Below are 18,451 nucleotides of genomic sequence, written 5' to 3' on the forward strand. Positions count from 1 at the left end.
GGTATAAGTATTGTTACCCTAGCTTTCTTTTCACTTCCATTTGCATGTCAAATGTTTTTCCATTCCTTCACTTTCAACCTGTGTGTGTCTTTAGGTTTAAAATGAGTCTCTTGCAGGTAGCAGATCAACGGTTCTTACATGTTTATCCATTCTGTCACCCTGGTTTTTTGATTAGAGCATTTAGTCTATTTACATACATAAGTGTGTACTTATTGCCATTTTGTTATTTTATGGTTGCTTTTGTAGTACTTCTTTGTTCCTTTCTTCTCTTGTTCTCTTTGTTCATGGATTCATGACTTTCTTTAGTGATTTGGATCCCTTTCTCTTTATTTTTGGCATATCTGTCACAGGTTTTTGATTTGTGATTACCTTTAGATTTACATATAACATCTTATGCATATAGCATTCTATATTAAGTTGATGGTCATTTATGTTTGGACCCAATCTTAAAGCACTACATTTTTATCCCTCTGCCACCCACATTTTAGGTACATAGTTTCATACTTTGATTTTGTGAAGTCCTTGATGGATTTTTACTGATATACTTAATTTTAGTCCTTTTGTGCAACCTACTTTTCTTACTCTTGTCTGTTGCTTATCGATAACTTTTCCACTCATAGAATCCTCTTTAATGTTTCTTGTAATGCTGGTCATGAATTACTTCAAGTTTTGTTCGGGAAACTCCATCTCTCCTTCTATTCTGAATGATACTTTGGCTGAATAAAGTATTCTTGGTTGCAGGTTTTTTTGTTTTTGTTTTTTTTCTTTCAGCACTTTGAATATATATCATTTCACTCCCTTCTGGTCTGTCAAGTTTCTGCTCAAATATCAGCTAGTAGCTTTATGGGGTTTCACTTGTATGTAACTGCTTTCTTTCTCTTGCTGCCTTGAAAATTATTTTCATCACTACTTTTTGCCATGTTAATTAATATGTGTTTTGGTGTGGACCTGCTTGGGTTGATTTTGTTGGGCCCTCTCTGTGCCTCTTGGGTCTAGATTTGTTTCCTTCCCCAGAGTTGGAAAGTGTTTAGCTATTATTTATTTAAATAAATTTTCTGCCCCTTTTTACTCTTGTCTCCTTCTGGGATCCTTGTAATGTGAACATTATTATGCTTAATGGTATCATTGAAGTCCCTTAATCTATTCTCTTTATTATTCTTTTCTCTCTCTTTTGTTCAGCTAGATCGCTTTCCACTACTTTGTCCTCCAGGTCACTGATCCATTCTTCTGTTTCCTCTAATCTATTCCCTATAATGTATTTTAAATTTCAGTTATTGAGTTATTCATCTCTGATTGGTTCTTTTTGTTTTGTCTTTGTTGACAGTCTCAACAAGATCCTCTACTGTTTTCTCAAGTCCAGTTACTATCTTTATTACCATTACTTTAAATTCTCCAATAGGAATTCTCCTTTTTTGTTTAGCTCTCTAGCTGTGATTTTTGTCCTGGTCTTTCATTTGGGACATATTCCTCTGTCTCCTCATTTTGTCTAACTTTGTATCCATGTGTTAGGAAAGCCAACTATAGCTCTTGCTCTTAAAAGAGGTGGCCTCATGAAGAGGAGGTTCTATAGAGCCATGCAGTGTAATGTCCCCTTTTCACCAAAACCTGACACTTCAAGGGAGTCTCCTGTGTGTTTTGTGCCCTCCTGTTGTGGCTGAGACATACTTGCCTTCAGTTCAGTCATCTGCAATGGCTCTCCTTGCCTGTTTGGGCAAGATTTGGCCCCTGTGTTGCCAGGGGCAACCTTGGGACTGCCTTTGGCTTCAGTTGGGTCACACTAAGCATTTCCCAAGAGCTGTGATCACAGGGAACTGCAGGGCTCTCTTCCTGTGTTGTCCCCTGGGAAGCTTTCTTTGGTGAGTGAGGCCTGAAGTTAAACCATATTTCTGCCCCCTGCCCACTTTTGAGGTCACAGTCAAACTGGTATATGTGGTTATCTTCTTCTCTACCCAGGGCAGGTGTCAGTTTGGAGTGCTGGAACACAGCCAGATATGTGGCACTGCTTTGGATGGACTTCTAAGTGTGTGTTGGCTTGAGCAGGTCCACAGGAGAATGTGGGGGCAGGGTCACTTTTAACAAGGTAGGTGGAAAGTGTTCATGCTGTGTAGGTACCTGCAGGTGTCTGTGTGTCTAGGCTGGGGATAGGGGAAGGATGGTACTTGCCAGCACCTTTTTACTTGCAGAAGTCTTCCAATGGTCCCTGTTCCTTCTGCACATGTTCTGAAATTAGTAAATAAATCTCCTTCCTGTATACCTCAGGTTTTTTTTTTTTTCAAATTGCTGCTTTTATGTTATAACTCAGTGGGATTGTTTGTTATCCTGTCTCTTAAGGGCAGAGACTCGATTTCCTATTGCCCTCCTGCTCTCCCAAAGCCAAACCTGCTGCTTTTTAAGATTGCAGGTGTTAAGCCCCACTGAGTGTAAGAACTTGCTAAGTTAAGCCCCTCTGTTTTTCAAAGCCAAATGTTATGGGGATTCATTTTCCCCCATGCCTGGGATGCCTGGTGTGGGACATGGTCCTTTCCCTTCTCTGTGCCTGTGGTGTACCTCCTTCCTGCAGACAGTCTCACAGATCAGTCTGGTTTCCAACTGTATCTCTGTCCTTCCTGCCTTTTTTGATGTAGCCTCTTTTCTACACTTAGCTGTGAGGAGTCTGTTGTGTCAGTCTTCAGGTTATTTTCTGGATTATTTACACTGAGTGGGTGTTATCTAGGTGTATCCACGGGATAAGGTGAGCTTAGTATCCTGCTATTCTGCCATCTTCCCCAAATATCCTAGAAGTTTTATGGGTTTATACCTCACAAAGTTGGTCCTTAATCCATTTCGAGTTTATTTTTATGTGTGGTATAAGAAAGTGGTCCAGTTTCATTTTTCTGCATGTCTGTCCAGTTTCTCCAGAGGCATTTATTAAAGAGACTATCTTTTCTTCATTACATATTCTTGCTCCTGTGTCATAGATTAATCGACCATATAAGGATGGGTTTATTTCTAGGCTCACTAGTCTGTTCTATTGACCTATATACCTATTTTTGTACCAGTACCATACTGTTTTGATTACTCTAGCTTTGTACTATAACTTGAAATCTGGGATTGTGATACCTTCAGTTTTGTTCTTCTTCTTCAAGATTGCTTTGGGTATTTGGGGTCTTTTGTGGTTCCATACGTGTTTTAGGGTTATTCTAGTTCTGTGAAAAATGCTGTTGCTATTCACTGAATACTTTTTAAGGAAAGAATGGGAGACAAAAATAAGGTGGCTTTTTGATTACTCTTAAAAGTTATTATTGATTATATATATCATACATATTTAAACCTCGTAACAACTGTGTATGGTAGGTTTTATCATCTTCATCTCACAGGTAAGGAAACTGAAACTCAAAGAGATTAAGTAATGTTCCCACATCTACACACCTGGTACACTTCAGAGTGAAGATTTGACATTAGGCCCAATAGACTTCAGCCTGAGGCTGATGCTCTTCCCACTCTGCCATACCAACTCTGCAGGACTGGGAAGGTTCTATGGCAAGTTTCCAGGACCCCAGGGTCCTGAGGGAATAGAGTCATTCACTTTTCACTTTTAAAACATAATGTTAACATATCTTTCAAAACTGATTTGCCTTTTTTCCTAAGGCTCAGTTGGAATTGCCAATATAATAGACTACCTGAGACAGACAACTCGTCAAAATTCTGAAGATGGTGGACTTGAGGAGTTATGGAACATGCTTGATCCTGAAAAGAGAGACCTGCATGTGGATCTGGAAACTTTTCATACCATCATGAAAGAATGGATGGCTTGCTGTAGAAACAAATGGTAATCATAGTCTGAGCAGGATGTGTATTCAGGTTCTGTTTTAACAACTGATTACAATTAATGCTAATCTGTTTTTTTGTGTGTGTTGATGGAAATACTATAATCCGGTGCCCCTCACCCTTTAGCATGCACTGGAATCATCTAAACTGTTTATTATACCTGATTATTGCCCCTTAACGGTGATTCAGCAAGTCTGGGGAGAAGCCTGATAATTTGTATTTCTAACATGTTTTCAAGTGATAATGATGCTGATGAGTGTGCACATGGGGGTGATGAGCACACTTTGAGAATGTATTATATGAATTATATTAATTCTAATAGCATTCATTTACTATGATTAGGGCAGCACATATTATTATGTTCTCACAAAGAATTGAGCTGACATAGAAGTCAAGCAAATTATTGATAATGACCAGCAAATCTCCAAATGCATTTAAACTCAGAATAAATGCCCTGTAGAGGTCAGTGGGGATAATTAGGAAGTGAATATAATTTGGAAGCCTAGGATACAGGGAAGCTAAAGGGAAAAGGGGGGAAAAAAAGTGGGATTGATAAACAAAAAGGATGAATAGCACCCATGATAACAGCGCCCCTAGTGGAACCTGGAGAAGTGTTACATTCTTTCATAGGAAGCTTGATTTCTGTGGCTGTTAATCAGCCACCAATCTCTAGCTATCAGCTCATATACAGTAGGAATTTGCTTAAAGAACCGTTCAAGCCCAATATCTGACAAAACTTTTTAATGTAGCTTAGGAAAAGATGATTGAAATGTTGTTTGCCAAAAATGAGTCAATCATGAAAGCAAGATACATATATAAAAATATCTAGTTTTACTTGTAATCAAAGAAATGCAAATAAAGACAACATACCAGTTTTCCTCATCAGTGTGCCAAAGTGTTAAAAAAATAACCCTATCCCATGTTGTCAAGGCAGGTGGAGAAATAAGCACTGTCCAGTACCTTGTTGGTAGTGGTGCAAGTTGGTACAGTTTTTTCAAAAGCTATTTAAGAATATGTACCAAACCCTTAAAAATACGTGATGGGTTTGGGCTAGTCATACAACTTAAAGAAAAATAACCAACCATATACTGCGATAGGTGTGTTTATGATAGCGATAAATACAAGCAACTTAAAAACTTTTAAATAGAGGGTCAGACTAATAAATAATTCCATACACTAGAATTTTAGTCACTCAAAATTATAATTAGATACTTAACAAGAATTATATTCACATACATTCATTTCCAATAATAGACCATAAATACATATATGTAGTATAAACCTGTATTTATCAAGAAAAAAATATGCATAGAGACGCCTGGGTGGTTTAGTTGGTTAAGGGTCTGACTCTTGATTTCAGCTCAGGTCATGGTTGCATGGTTGGTGGGTTTGAGCCCCACATCAAGCTCTGCACAGACAGCGTGGAGCCTGCTTGGCTCTCTCTGCCCCTTTCCCACTTGCTCACTATCTCTCAAATAAACATTTAGAAAAAAGAAAGAAAAAGAAAAAATATGCATAAAAAATGTTGGGAAAGATATATTCCAAAATAATTATCTTTCCATGATGGTTTCAACTTTTTGTTCTCATGCATTTTCTCATTTTCCTAAAATATTTAAGTTTTATAATAAAAATATTAACCCATTATAAAATGGTGTGAAGGCAAAAGAAAGAAACCCTAATTTTTAGGATAGAAGTAAAGAAAAAAATATGGAAGATATAAACACAAAATATAAGAAAAGAAACTCAAAGGGTGATGAGTGTGTAGCTAGAAATAGTAACATGGTGCATGTATGATTCTGATAGATATCTCACATTGAAACACAATGAGATGTAAGTACAAATATAGAGACTTTTGTGGCTGTTCCAGAGAGATATTCTAAGAATATGGCACTTAGATTAAGTAAAACTTAAATCATAGTATACAGACTCTTAAAAAGGAAAGGGTTGAAATTTTAATATGTTTATTTTGAGGGTTAGAACTAGAGTTTGGGTACTCGACAGCAGTCTATAGAGCGCTTCCCCCAACTTTCAGGAGTAAATGCTCAAAGTACAATTTGTTTAGGTTCTACCTGGTTTTCTAAGAGAAAAGAAAAATGATAGTCTCATAAATATGTCCTAAGTATTAGTTGTTTATGCCTTTTCCTTCCCAACTGTTTAATCCCACAGTATTCCCATCTCTGTAAGTGTCCACTTACTACTCCAAACTATATTGACTTTCTAACCCATTGACACCTCACATCCCTAGTCATAGCTGCCACACATCATCACCTGCCTACTTCTGCATGCTCATTTTCTTTTTTGTGTTAGATTAAAAGTTTATGGGAGACAGAGGTAATGCCTAAGGTTTCTTTTCTATTACTCTATCTCAGCACAATGTTGAGCTCCAAATAGTTGCTAAGTGAAAAGATAGTTTTAAATTCAGAAAGAAATACTTGAATAGAAAAGTGCAGAGCATATCTGAAAAATTAGCTAAGGTTTGGGCTGGCAGGGAATCCTAGCTCATTGCTTTGTTTTGTTTTGGTTGCAGGGAAGGAATGAGTATTGGATCAAGTGGCAGGATTGATGATTTTGTTTTTGAACAGGACAGCATCAAATCAAGCAGAGCAAGTATGTATGTGTTTCTTCCGTTTTTTTCTGCCTCTTTCTTGTGGTTTGGAGAAATGGATTTTTCATAAAACACTCTTGTATGTGTTTCAGTTAAGATGACCACAGATAAAACAGAATCTACGTCATGGAGCTTCGAGGCTTTGGGTGGAGATGTGTCTAAAGGAGTCTTGTAAGCATTCTTATTTGTGATGCTTTCACAAGTGCCTCAACTTTTCTGACTTATTTTTCTCATTTATTTCATAGATCTACATATTTTACTTATGATAAAGCCACGTGTGTGTGTGTGTGTGTGTGTGTGTGTGTGTGTGTGATAGAGCTAACAAATCTTTTTGTAGACTCTTTTTAACTATTCTATCCCAATTGCATTAGAATAAATTTCACCAGGAACGCAATTTATACAAGACTAATATTATATAAATTAACATTTTAACATTTTATCACTAATAAAACCCTTCTCCTTCATTAACTTCATGTGATTTCCATGGAAAACAAGTTCCATTTGAGGTAGAGTTATGACATTGACATTACGCTCTTTGGGGGATTGTTTTATTTATTTATTTATTTATTTATTTATTTATTTATTTATTTTTTCAACGTTCATTTATTTTTGGGACAGAGAGAGACAGAGCATGAACGGGGGAGGGGCAGAGAGAGAGGGAGACACAGAATCGGAAACAGGCTCCAGGCTCCGAGCCATCAGCCCAGAGCCTGACGCGGGGCTCGAACTCACGGACCGCGAGATCGTGACCTGGTTGAAGTCAGATGCTTAACCGACTGCGCCACCCAGGCGCCCCAGGGGGATTGTTTTTAAAGCACCTCTTTAATAGATACTTCTAGATATGAATGAGAAAAGCTGTTTTCTGCTAAATGTGTGTTTTAGATATCAAGGAGAGGCAATTCTGTTTCTCCCTTATTTTATCCTTAACACTTTACGTTTGCCCATGCTAAAAGGTATAGTAGGAAACACGTACCCAAGCTGTGCTAAGCACTGGCATCAGATGGCAAAGAGGAAGAGAAGGCCTGGGACTCCATGAAACATGTGGCCTAGACTCTCAAAGCATCCATTATCTAATGCTGAGGCAAGGGTGACACAAACACGAACAAGCTGTAGGAAATTTTAGGAAAGGTGAATACTAAGTTGTGAGCTACAGACTAGTTTCCTAGTTAAAGGCCTGTTAAAACTTGTCAGGATCCCTTGACTGAAAGAGTAACAATGTGTTGATTTATTTCAGAATCTCTCCTAACCAAGCCAGAAATAGGAAACTTTATTGTAGGCAGAGATAAATGTTAGGCGTGAAGTAGAAAAAGAATAAACAAAAGCTGTGACAGCCAACTTCACAACTGGCAGATGCTGAATATTTGACAATTCTGGAAAAATCTTTGCTGCTGTAACAAATGCTTGAATACGTATTTATTCTATAAATGGACTGCACTTATTTATAAGGATGGAAAAGGAGAAAGTAGAAAATCACACAGTGATACATACTGTATTTGGATTGGAAGGGATTGGAGATGTTGAAGATTATTCTCATTCATTCTTTCCCCTGCAGAGAGGTGTCTCATTTGATTACCTATGCAGCAGACCTACATTTTAACAGGCAGAAATTGGAGGAAGAAAATAATAAGTTAAAACTGGCATTAGAAACCTTGGAAGAAGCTAACTGCCAGTTATCAGAAGAGTGTACCGAATTGCGCCTTCAGATAAAAAGGTGACCATAGAGAGGGGTACAGTGCTCTGGGAGCTTTCCATCCTTTTTTTCCTTTTTTTTAAAAAAAATCTATTTTTAAAATTGGGTTATAATTCACACAGCATAAAATGTACCCTTTTAAGGTGTACAATTCAGTGGTTTTAAAAGAAATTATTTTTGGGGTGCCTGGGTGGCTCGGTCGGTTAAGCGTCCAACTTCGGCTCAGGTCATGATCTCACAGTCCATGAGTTCGAGCCCCGCGTCGGGCTCTGTGCTGACAGCTCAGAGCCTGGAGCCTGTTTCAGATTCTGTGTCTCCCTCTCTCTCTGCCCCTCCCTTGCTCATGCTCTGTCTCTCTCTGTCTCAAAAATAAATAAACATTAAAAAAAATTTTTTTAATAAAAAATAAATTAAAAAATTTTAAAAAAAGAAATTATTTTTGATGTTTATTTATTTTTGAGAGAGACAAACCATGAACAGGTGAGGGGCAGAGAGAGGGAGACACAGAATCTGAAGCAGGCTCCAGGCTCTGAGCTGTCAGCACAGAGCCCAACGTGGGGCTCAAACCCAGGAACAGTGAGATCATGACCTAAGCCAAAGTTGGATGCTTAACCTACTGAGCCACCCAGATGCCCCAAAGAAAGCTCATACCTTTTAGCAGTCACTCCCCATTTCCCTTTCCCTCAATCCCTGGCAACCACTAATCTACTTTCTGTCTCTATGGATTTACCTGTTCTGGATATTTTGCATAAATGGAATCATACCATATGTGACCTTTGAGTCTAGTTTCTTTCACTCAGCATAATGTTGTCACAGTTCCATGTTGTAGCATGGAGCTTCATTCCTTTTTATGGCTGAATATTCCATTGTATGGGTGTATACATTTTGTTCATCCATTCATCAGATAATGGACATTTAGAGTGTTTCCACTTTTTGGCTATTACAAATGCTGCTGCTATGAACTTGTCTATATAAGTTTTTGTGTGGATATATGCTTTTAGTTCTCTTGGGTATATCCCCAGAAGTGAAATTGCTGTGTAGTGACTTGTACTTAACATTTTGAAGAACTGCCAAACTGTTTTCCAGAGCAGCTGTACTATTTTAGATTTTTGCCAGCAATGTTTGCCAGTTCATTTCTAGCAATGATATTTTTTATGTCATTTAAGGCAGTGTTGTCTATATAAGGCCAATATGCCTATTGACCAAGTGTGGATCTCTCCAAAGTATTTTGTGGTTCAGTTGAACTCTTACTCTATGCAAATTCCCATGGTAAGTATAGTAGATCCTTCAGTGACACAGATTTGATCTGCATGGGTCCACTTACACATGGATTTTCTTCAGTAAATACGGTACAGTACTATCAATGTATTTTTCTTCCTTATGATTTTATTAAGGATTTATTTTCTCTAGCTTACTTTATTTGGAGAACATGGTATCTAATATATACCACATAGAAAATATGTGTTAATTGACTATGTTATTGGCAAGGCTTCTGGTCAACAGTAGGCTATTGGCTGTTAAGTTTTGGGGGAGTCAGAAATTGTACACAGATTTTTAATGAAGGTCGACACACCTAACCCCCATGTTGTTCAAGGGTCAACTCTATAATGAAAGATTCATTAGTGAGTCAGATTTAACATGTGCTTTCAGGGTATCTGATAAAGTTGATGGATGATAAGAAAATTCATGACTTTAGCTTAAGATAAAGAGGAATAAAGAACCAAGAAGACATACCACATGGTATCAAGCACTGGGGAAATGCGTTGCAAGGAGATGCTTGAACTTCAGGAAGAAAAGCAACAATTTTCTCAAAAGTTCTGCATTTAAAGATGTTTAGGTGCTAAAATTTTGAACAGAAGAGTTCTAAATTAACTTGAAAAGACAGTAGAATATCCTGACCATGGATTCTTTCCCTCATAATTTTTGACTAGCCAGTCTAGCCTCAAAGCCAATCTATAAAGTAAATAAAAAGAAATGATTACTTTAAGTTTTCTCCTTTCCACAATGGGTTTATTTATTACATATCTGAGATAAAATAATTCAAAGTTTCTCTTAAAAATCTATGCCTTGGATGAATGTGCCAGGGAGAATATTTGGTTGTAAGCACTGGAAGCTGACTGTAGTTAGCATAAGCAGTGAAGAAATGTACTAGAAAGGAATTGAATAACTCACAGAATGGACAGAAAGCCTAGAGAATCTGGATGGGCAGCCAGAATGCTTAGTGTCCACAAAATTAAGCCCTTTGTATCCTCTTCCTTCCCCTGATCCTTCAGAAAGGGCTCTGCTTCCTTTCATTGAGTGGTTGTCCCATCATTTGCCTCCTATATTAACTGTGTGTGGATGGGAGGAACCCCGTGTTACTCATCCTGGTCACCCTAGTGCTCAGTAGAATGTCTGCCATAGAACAACTCTGTCATTTGTCCACAGGTCTGCCAACCAGAAACCTTTTTCTCCTGTCTTTCTCTGCCTTCACTTCTAAATCAAATAGCAAGTCCTGTTAATTTTACCTCCTTTATATTCCTCAAGTAGGTTTACATCTTTCTTTTCCTATATCTACTACTTAGTTCAACTCAACATCATCTTTTACCTGGATCACTACAGCAACCTCCTGATTAGTCTCCCTACATTTCTAAAACTAGTGCCACACAAGCAGGAATGCTCTTTCTAAATGCCAGTCTGCCACATCATGCCCTTGCTTTAAATACTTCCATGGATTCCCGTCACCTTCAAGATGTAATCCAATTGGCAGAACCCTTCTTGAGGGGGCCTCTGTTGCCTTATCTCTATTCCCACTTTCTACTCTAGGTTCTAACAACATCTAATTGCTTGAAGTCCCTCAATGGGCTTCTGTTTGTTCTCTCCCTCTCCCCGCCCCCCCCCAATCCCCATTATTTGAGGTGTCTGCCATTTACACGGTGTCTACAGAACTTGGATTCACTCCAATCTTGGTTCATATCACACTGTGTTATAATTACGATTTCTGTTTACCCTTCTAGTCTATAAACTCCAGGAGGGTAGAGTTCTCATATTTGGATTCACTTTGGCTTCTTTAGTGCTTAGCATAACGCCTGGCACAGAGTTGCTGCTCCATGAACATTTGTTGAATGATCAACGTAATTCCTTAGTAAGGAAGACAAATGTACCTTCTATGAGACCCTGCTCAGAAAACAGTTTATAATCCAGTGGGAGTACAAATAGGCAATTCCATGCTATGGATTACCATAATTCATTTAATAGGTTTCTTTTTGTTGGAAATTTAGGTTGTTTCCAATGCTTTGGTATTGTAAACAATGCTATAATAAACTTCTAAAGGAAAATGAATAGACACTATATAGACAACTATAGTTGTCCTCTCCTTCATTAGTTTGTAACTGCTACAAGAGCAATGACCATGTCCCTTGTGCACCATCATAGGCCTTCTTGCAGGGTAGAGCACCTGGAACATGGTATTATTCAATAAATATGTATAGAATTGCATTAAATAATATTACATCTTAGTAGAAGGAAAGAACCATGTGATTCAGCCAGTGATGAATTTCAAAGGGAGACTCCAAATCTTTATCTTCAAGAATGTTTGTTTCCTTCTATCTCTCTTCCCCCACCAAAGCTCCCCACAAAATCTCTTTCTTTTCAAAGGGCTGTGAAAGATCATGGGTATATTTTTACTATTGTTGGTATCTGGTTTAAGCCTTTAGTGGTTTTCAACTTGGGTCCAAAAATAGTCCTTGGCTTTACTTTGTATCTTTGACAGTTATATTTGAGGTTTTGCTCATTGCCTTCCTCACCACCCCCACCCCCACAGTGCCCACCAGGCTAATATGAGAACGAATCTGTTAAAAGAAGAACTGGAGGAACTGAAAATTAGTATGAATGCTTCAGAAGAGCAGAAGACCATGATTGTAGCTCAGAACAAACAATTAGTAAGTCATCCAAGTACTTTGAAATTGGCATATAGTTTACATAACTGATAGCCAAGAGGGTTTATTTGGAGGCAAAACTCAGAAGTCAGTAGGCTGATAAATGAATTGGTAATACCTTAGAAAAGTAAAGGCAATTTAAATAAAAATTTGGAAGAAAAAAAAGAAAAGTAAAGGCAAATAGGATAGACTGTTTTTCTTTTCAACCAAGATTAAAATTCTTTACAAATTACTCAATTCTATCCACAATGGTTTGTGACGACCTACATCTCTGGAGTGCCTCCAGAAGTTGATATGTGAATTTGTAAATAACTAATGCTAAAAACCACTTGAATTTTCTTTAAAAAAATTCTCTATCAAATTTTCAGCTTTTTCTCAAGAAAGGTTTTCAAAAAATTCATTATCCCCATACTTATTTCTACTTAGATAACTAAGTACTTATGAATTTAGTAATCTAAGAAGCCCCATAAATCAGTCCTTACACTAAATAAACACAGGCTTATAATTTTTAGAGCAAAACATTATTTAGACAAAGCTTTACCTCAACTGCCAAAAAAAAAGTAGTTATTTTTATTGAGAATGTTAAACCATTTTGGTAATAATCTTTAGAGCTTTAGTAATAATCTTCAAAATCCTTCTATATGCCAGCAGTATTCTACCATTGCTAATGATGGTGGGATCAGCTATAAGTCATTCAGACTAATTCATTTTTAGATGTATTAGCCATTAGGACAGTTGGACTCCAGGCCTGTGTCACTGCCACAACCAACACAGCTTAGCTTAGCTCAGCTCTTGCCTCAATAGCAAAATGTGAGGACTAGACTCATTGTCAGGTGACTCTGAACATCTCTGTGGATGCAGTACAGGAAAGACTCAATTTGGGACCACACAGGAACTTCTATGTTGAGGAAATGTTGAGAAATGGTCAAGTAGCCACTCTTGGGAGTCAGACTGCTGGCATACAAGTCCTGCCTCTGACAGCTGTGTAACTTTAGGCAAACCATGTAACCTCTTTAACCTTTAGTGTCCTCACAAGTAAAAGTAAGATAATAGTACTACCTGTCCTCGCTGGGAGGGCTAAATAAGTTAATACATGAAAAGAATCAATGTCCTCTTTCTTCCTAGGACTCAATATTGTTAGCTGCTACTGTTAAAAGTGCTGAGCCCTAGACATACAATCCTAACCTTGTGCAATTTATAGTGTTTTACAATTTCAAAAGAATTTTTACTACTTTATTTAGTTGGTTGCCATAGAAAGTCTGTGAAGTAAAAGCAGAAGGTGCTATTCTTCAGTTAAAAAAATTAATAGTTATAGGTAAAGTCCAGATGTTTTGATTATTTAAAGTCAATAAGTGTAGAGCTACAACTTAACTCAGGTCTTCAGATTCCAATTATGTGGTGTGTGTGTTCTTTCATTCTTGTACAAATGACATCTTAACCTGAGATGTTTCTCCTTTTATTTTTATATTACATAGGTAATACCTGTTCACTCTATAAAATGAGGAAATGCATATTAACAAATAAAAAATAAAACCCCACAAAAATCCTTAACTTATCCATAAGATTTCCTATTAATGTTTTGGCATATATCTTGTCCTAGAATATTTTTTTTCTTGTGGTTCTGAATTTGGGGCTCTTAATGATTAAATGGCTTTTGATATTTGTATGTTCTGGTAATACTGAATCTGAGAATATCAACAACTTCAAGTAGAAAGCTAGAACTTTTCGTGATTTCAGGGTGCCATTTTAAATAGATGAATTCACACTACCTGTCATAAGTGGATGGCAGGAAAGTAGCAAGGAAAGAAGCTATATTATTCCTTTTTTGGTTTTCCTCTTTCCTTCCCTGTCAGTTAGACTGAGTCAAGGAGAAAAGTGACTTACAAATCCCAAGAAACTTGAAGCCAAAGGCTTAGGTCCATATTGAAAATATTTTCAGACTAGGCTTGTGATATGTCACTACCATATTTAAAGTTAATAAAGAGAAAGAATGTCAGTAGCCTTAGAGGTAAATGTATGTGGTGTTTCCATAAACTTCTAAATATTTTTTAATTACTTTCTCTTAATCAGGAGACAGAAAACCGGGCTCTGATTCTTAAGATTCGGATTCTCCAAGAAGAGGTGAGGTATGCTGAATTTGTTAAACACAGGCACAGATAAACATCTGGAAATCATACAAGCATGAGTTCTGACCCTGGATTAAATAGAAATTATCTGAATATTTAGGATTCTGTGAACCAAAGATCAGTTTTTGTTGTTGTTGTTGTCAAGTGGCAAGTGAGGAAGAATGGATAGGACTTTCATGTCTGTAATAGAAGTACATTATTACCTTTATAATTATCCGTGGAAGAAATGGTGTTTTAGAAATTCAAATTTAAGATGAAATGAAATTAACCCATATAAAAAGTATACAAATCAAGAAGGAAAATGTAGACATTATCTAATAATTTCCCATTATTATTCTACTGAACTAGGTGGCAAAAGTCTTGAGTCTAAGATTCAGGCATTAGGTCTGCAAGTCTGACTTTGGAAAAGCCATCTATCTTTTTTGGGTTAATAATACCTATTCCCTACAGTTATTTTGGAGATTGAGATAATGTATGTGAAGCTATTTGGTGAATCATAAGGTACTTCATATATGTTAGGAAATATTAGTAAAATCTCTAAAAAATTCTATGAAATAAGTTTTCTAAGCCACAGAATTAAAGCATTGAAACAACAGGTACCAAAGCTACTAGTAAGGTACTATTTTGGAGGAGAATTCTCTATAAGTACCTCTTGAATGTCAATTTATATATAGTTTTTATTTGGGCTTTTTATAAGTTTATCAGGAATATTTACTAAGCTGTGATGAACAGTCTGTGATGGAGAGTTATTCCAAATATGGGCCAACTGGACATTAAAGCAATTTTTATAGTGGATTGGAAAGGAACGATTAAATGTCAAGAAATCCTACATTAGATTTAGGCATGGTTAGCTACAAGGCCAGGTTTTCATGAAGCCTGTGCTTTACAATTAAGTTCCCAGTGAAAGACATTTTTCTCCTTGTATTTAAGATGTTTGACTAACATCAAAAAATTGTACAGAACTGAACTTAGAACTGAGATAGAAGGAGGAAGTTTTGGAACCCTTCAACATGAAACAACTTGCAAATACTGATTTGCATTAGAAAAGACATATACTAGATTCATTACTAGATTCCTTAGGTGGTAAAAATCTGATACATTGTGAAGACTAACAGCGCAATGGTTTGGTAGTTAGTTCCATTCACTCCATTCATTCATTCATTCATTCATTCATTCATTCATTCAACAAACACATATTCATTGGGAGACTTCCATGTGCTAGGCACTATTCTAGGTGTTGAGGATATAAGCTTAAGCAGAATAGTCCATGTGGAACTAGCATGCTAGGTGGTGATTAGTGCCATGGAGGAAAGAAAAGCAGAAAACAAAATTGTGGGACAGTGCAATTTAAACTAGAGTAGTTAGAAAAAGTAGCTCTATGAAGTTAATCACTTAATAAAAATGCAAGGTTTATCAGAAGAGAGCATTCCAGGCAGAGGAAACCATAAGCTCTAAGTCTTTAGGCTTAGTCTGCCTGCTCTTTGTGAAGGACAGCAAGGCCAGTTTGGCTGGAGCAGAGGGAAACAGCAGCAATAGGTACAGCGGAGAGCTGTGGGGAGCAAGACCCACCCACAGAGGCACATGTAGGCTTTGACAGACTCTGGCTGTTTCCACTGATTGAGATGGGAGCCGTTGGACAGTTCTGAGCAAATGAGTAATGTGATCTGATTTCTATTTTAACAACATAACTCTGGCGGCTGGGTTTAAAATCAACTGTAGTGAGGCAAGGGAAGAAATGGGACACCAATTAAGAGGACCTTGTAACATGGCAAGCATAAGTTTATGGAGGCTCAGACTGAAGCAGTTAGAGTGGAGGTAGAGAGAAGTGTTAGATCAACAAATACTTTATAAAACATCCAAGGATATTTATCATATGTTCTGGTGATATGGAAGCTCTCTTCTGATTGTTTCCAATGTCTCACTGAGATAAAAGAAAAGACATCACCTGAGAGTGAGGAAGCTGGAGGAGGTATTGGAGTTTAAGGAAAGGATGAAATAGGCCAGGAGTTGATAAACTTTTTGTACAGGATCTCATAGTAAATATTTTTAGTCTTGCCTGGCTAAAAGGCCTTTGTTGCCACCACTCACTTCTGCCATTGTCATATGAAAGCAACCACAGACAACGTGCAAAAAAAAAAAAAAAAAAAAAATAGGCATGGCTGCATTCTAGTAAAACTATTTACAAACTGGGTGGTCAGCTGGAGTTGACTTGCAGGGGTGGGGTGGGAGAGCTGGTGTAGTTTGCAGATCCCTGATTTAGGCCAGTGGCCCTGTGAATGGACTAGGATTGTATGATCTGATCACCAGTAAACACTGAAGTTAAAAATTATAAATTGAATGTGTGATCTGTTGGTTCATTTGTATTTTTCTTTAACAATGTTTATCTGAAAAGGTGCTGACAGGGAGTGGGTAGCAAGCAGAAATTAAGCAAATACTAAGAAGTAAGTGGGCGAGAAGCAAAGGAATTGAGGGGAAGTGAAAGGGAGGGATTATAATGATGGACCATGGAAGAATTTAAACCTGAGTGAAAAGGCAACTGAGTTCACAGGAAAGTGGAAGGGTAATGAGAAGGTGGTAGGATCAATGGACTGTAGACTTCAGTGGGGACTGAAGGTTTGTTGGCTCTCAAAGAAGTAATCTGGAAAGAAGTGATGGTTAAAGAGTGAGATGCTCACAATGAAAATGAGAAGGGGGTCAAATTTTCTGGGAATGACCAGTTTGAAGATGAAGATGTGACCAGGGAGTGCACAGCCAAGGTGGCATGGAAGATAAGAAGGGACTCTCAAGAGTATCCCTAGATGGTCATGTTAATTTTTTTTAAGTCTATTTATTTATTTTGAGAGAGAGTGCACATGTGTGCATGAGTGAGGGATGGGCAGAGAGAGAGAGGGAGAGAGAATCCTAAGCAGGCTCCACACTGTCAGCACAGAGCCCTTTGTGGGGCTCAAACCCATGAACTGTGAGATTATGACTTGGGCCAAAAACAAGAGTCAGGCGCTTAACCAACTGAGCCATCCCGGTGCCCCCTGGATGGTCATGTTAAAAGGATCATGTTATTTTTGGATAAAGTCTAAAGTTTTTTCCCTTAGTTTAAAATGAATTCTGATGCTAACGATGAAAATACCACTTCCTAAAAAAGACTTTGTGATGTTTGTTTGTTTGTTTGTTTATTTGGTCTAAATCTAAGAATATTATCTTCTTTTACCCAGAATACTAAGAACATTATGGATATCTATAAATTGGAAAAGAAGATTGAGGAATTGTCTAAAACTGAGACTGAGCACCAAGTAAGCACTTCCCAAATACTGGTAAAATATTTTCTTTTGTCAAACCAATATTACTTTATCAAGGTGTATATGACCCATTGACACAATAACCTTTGGTTATAAATTCTGAAATTTGTGTTCCTCAAAATGTCTCAATTAGAGTATATAAAACACAGTTTCTATTTTTTTTTTTTTTTATGTAATGGCTTTACTGATATATAACACACATGTCATTAAATTAGCCCACTTTAAATGATATGTCAGTGGTTTTTAGTATATTCACAGAGTTGTGCAAACATCACCAAAAGCAATTTTAAAACATTTTTATCATCCCCAAAGAAATTCCTTTAGCAGTCACTCCCATTCCCCACCAACCCTAAGACAACCACTTTAGAGATTTTTTTTTTTGTCTCTATAATACAGATTTACCTGTTCTGGACATTTCAATAAAATGGAATCATATACACCATGTGGTCTTTCATGATTGGTTTCTTTCACTGAACATGTTTTCAAGGTGCATTCATGTTATAAAATATATCAATACCTTATTTCATTTTATTACTGGATAACATTCCATTTTATGGTTATACCATGTATTATTTATCCATTCACCAGGTGATGAGCATTTGGGCTGTTTCTACTTTTTGACTATTATGAACAGTGCTCCTATGAACATTTGTATATGCATTTTTGTGTCCATGTGTTTTCTCTTAAGTATACACTTAGGAGTAGAATTACAGGGTCATAGGATAACTATGTTAGACCTTTTTAGGAACTGCCAGACTCTCTTCTGGCACCATTTTATATTTCCACCAGTTATGCATGAGGGCTCAGATTTCTCCACACCCTTGCCAACACTTGTAACTATTATATTTTTTATTATAATGGTATTTTCTAATTGAGGGGTATCTGGTTTTGTAAATCCCTCAATCATCAAAGATTTCAGCTATTATACCTTCATAATGCACAAAACAAGTGCTGGGAAAATGTATCCTTGATTGAATTAAGGGATAATAACCTACAAAAATGATTTTTTATCT

At 37.1% G+C, this 18,451-nt stretch overlaps 1 protein-coding gene across 4 annotated transcripts in view; it reads left to right on the forward strand.

Moving 5' to 3' along the window:
* IRAG2 (inositol 1,4,5-triphosphate receptor associated 2) overlaps positions 1-18,451 on the forward strand; it is a 136,766-nt gene that overhangs the window by 38,027 nt on the left and 80,288 nt on the right. For all 4 annotated transcript variants that reach the window (XM_045061553.1, XM_045061552.1, XM_045061551.1 and 1 more), the window contains 7 exons: positions 3,628-3,808; positions 6,335-6,414; positions 6,505-6,583; positions 7,965-8,123; positions 11,905-12,022; positions 14,090-14,140; positions 17,355-17,432. In XM_045061553.1, coding sequence (XP_044917488.1) covers positions 3,628-3,808; positions 6,335-6,414; positions 6,505-6,583; positions 7,965-8,123; positions 11,905-12,022; positions 14,090-14,140; positions 17,355-17,432 — 746 coding nt within the window. The remainder of the gene's footprint in view (positions 1-3,627; positions 3,809-6,334; positions 6,415-6,504; positions 6,584-7,964; positions 8,124-11,904; positions 12,023-14,089; positions 14,141-17,354; positions 17,433-18,451) is intronic.

Source organism: Felis catus, chromosome B4, assembly GCF_018350175.1.
Source record: "Felis catus isolate Fca126 chromosome B4, F.catus_Fca126_mat1.0, whole genome shotgun sequence".
In the NCBI taxonomy this organism is placed as follows: domain Eukaryota; kingdom Metazoa; phylum Chordata; class Mammalia; order Carnivora; family Felidae; genus Felis; species Felis catus.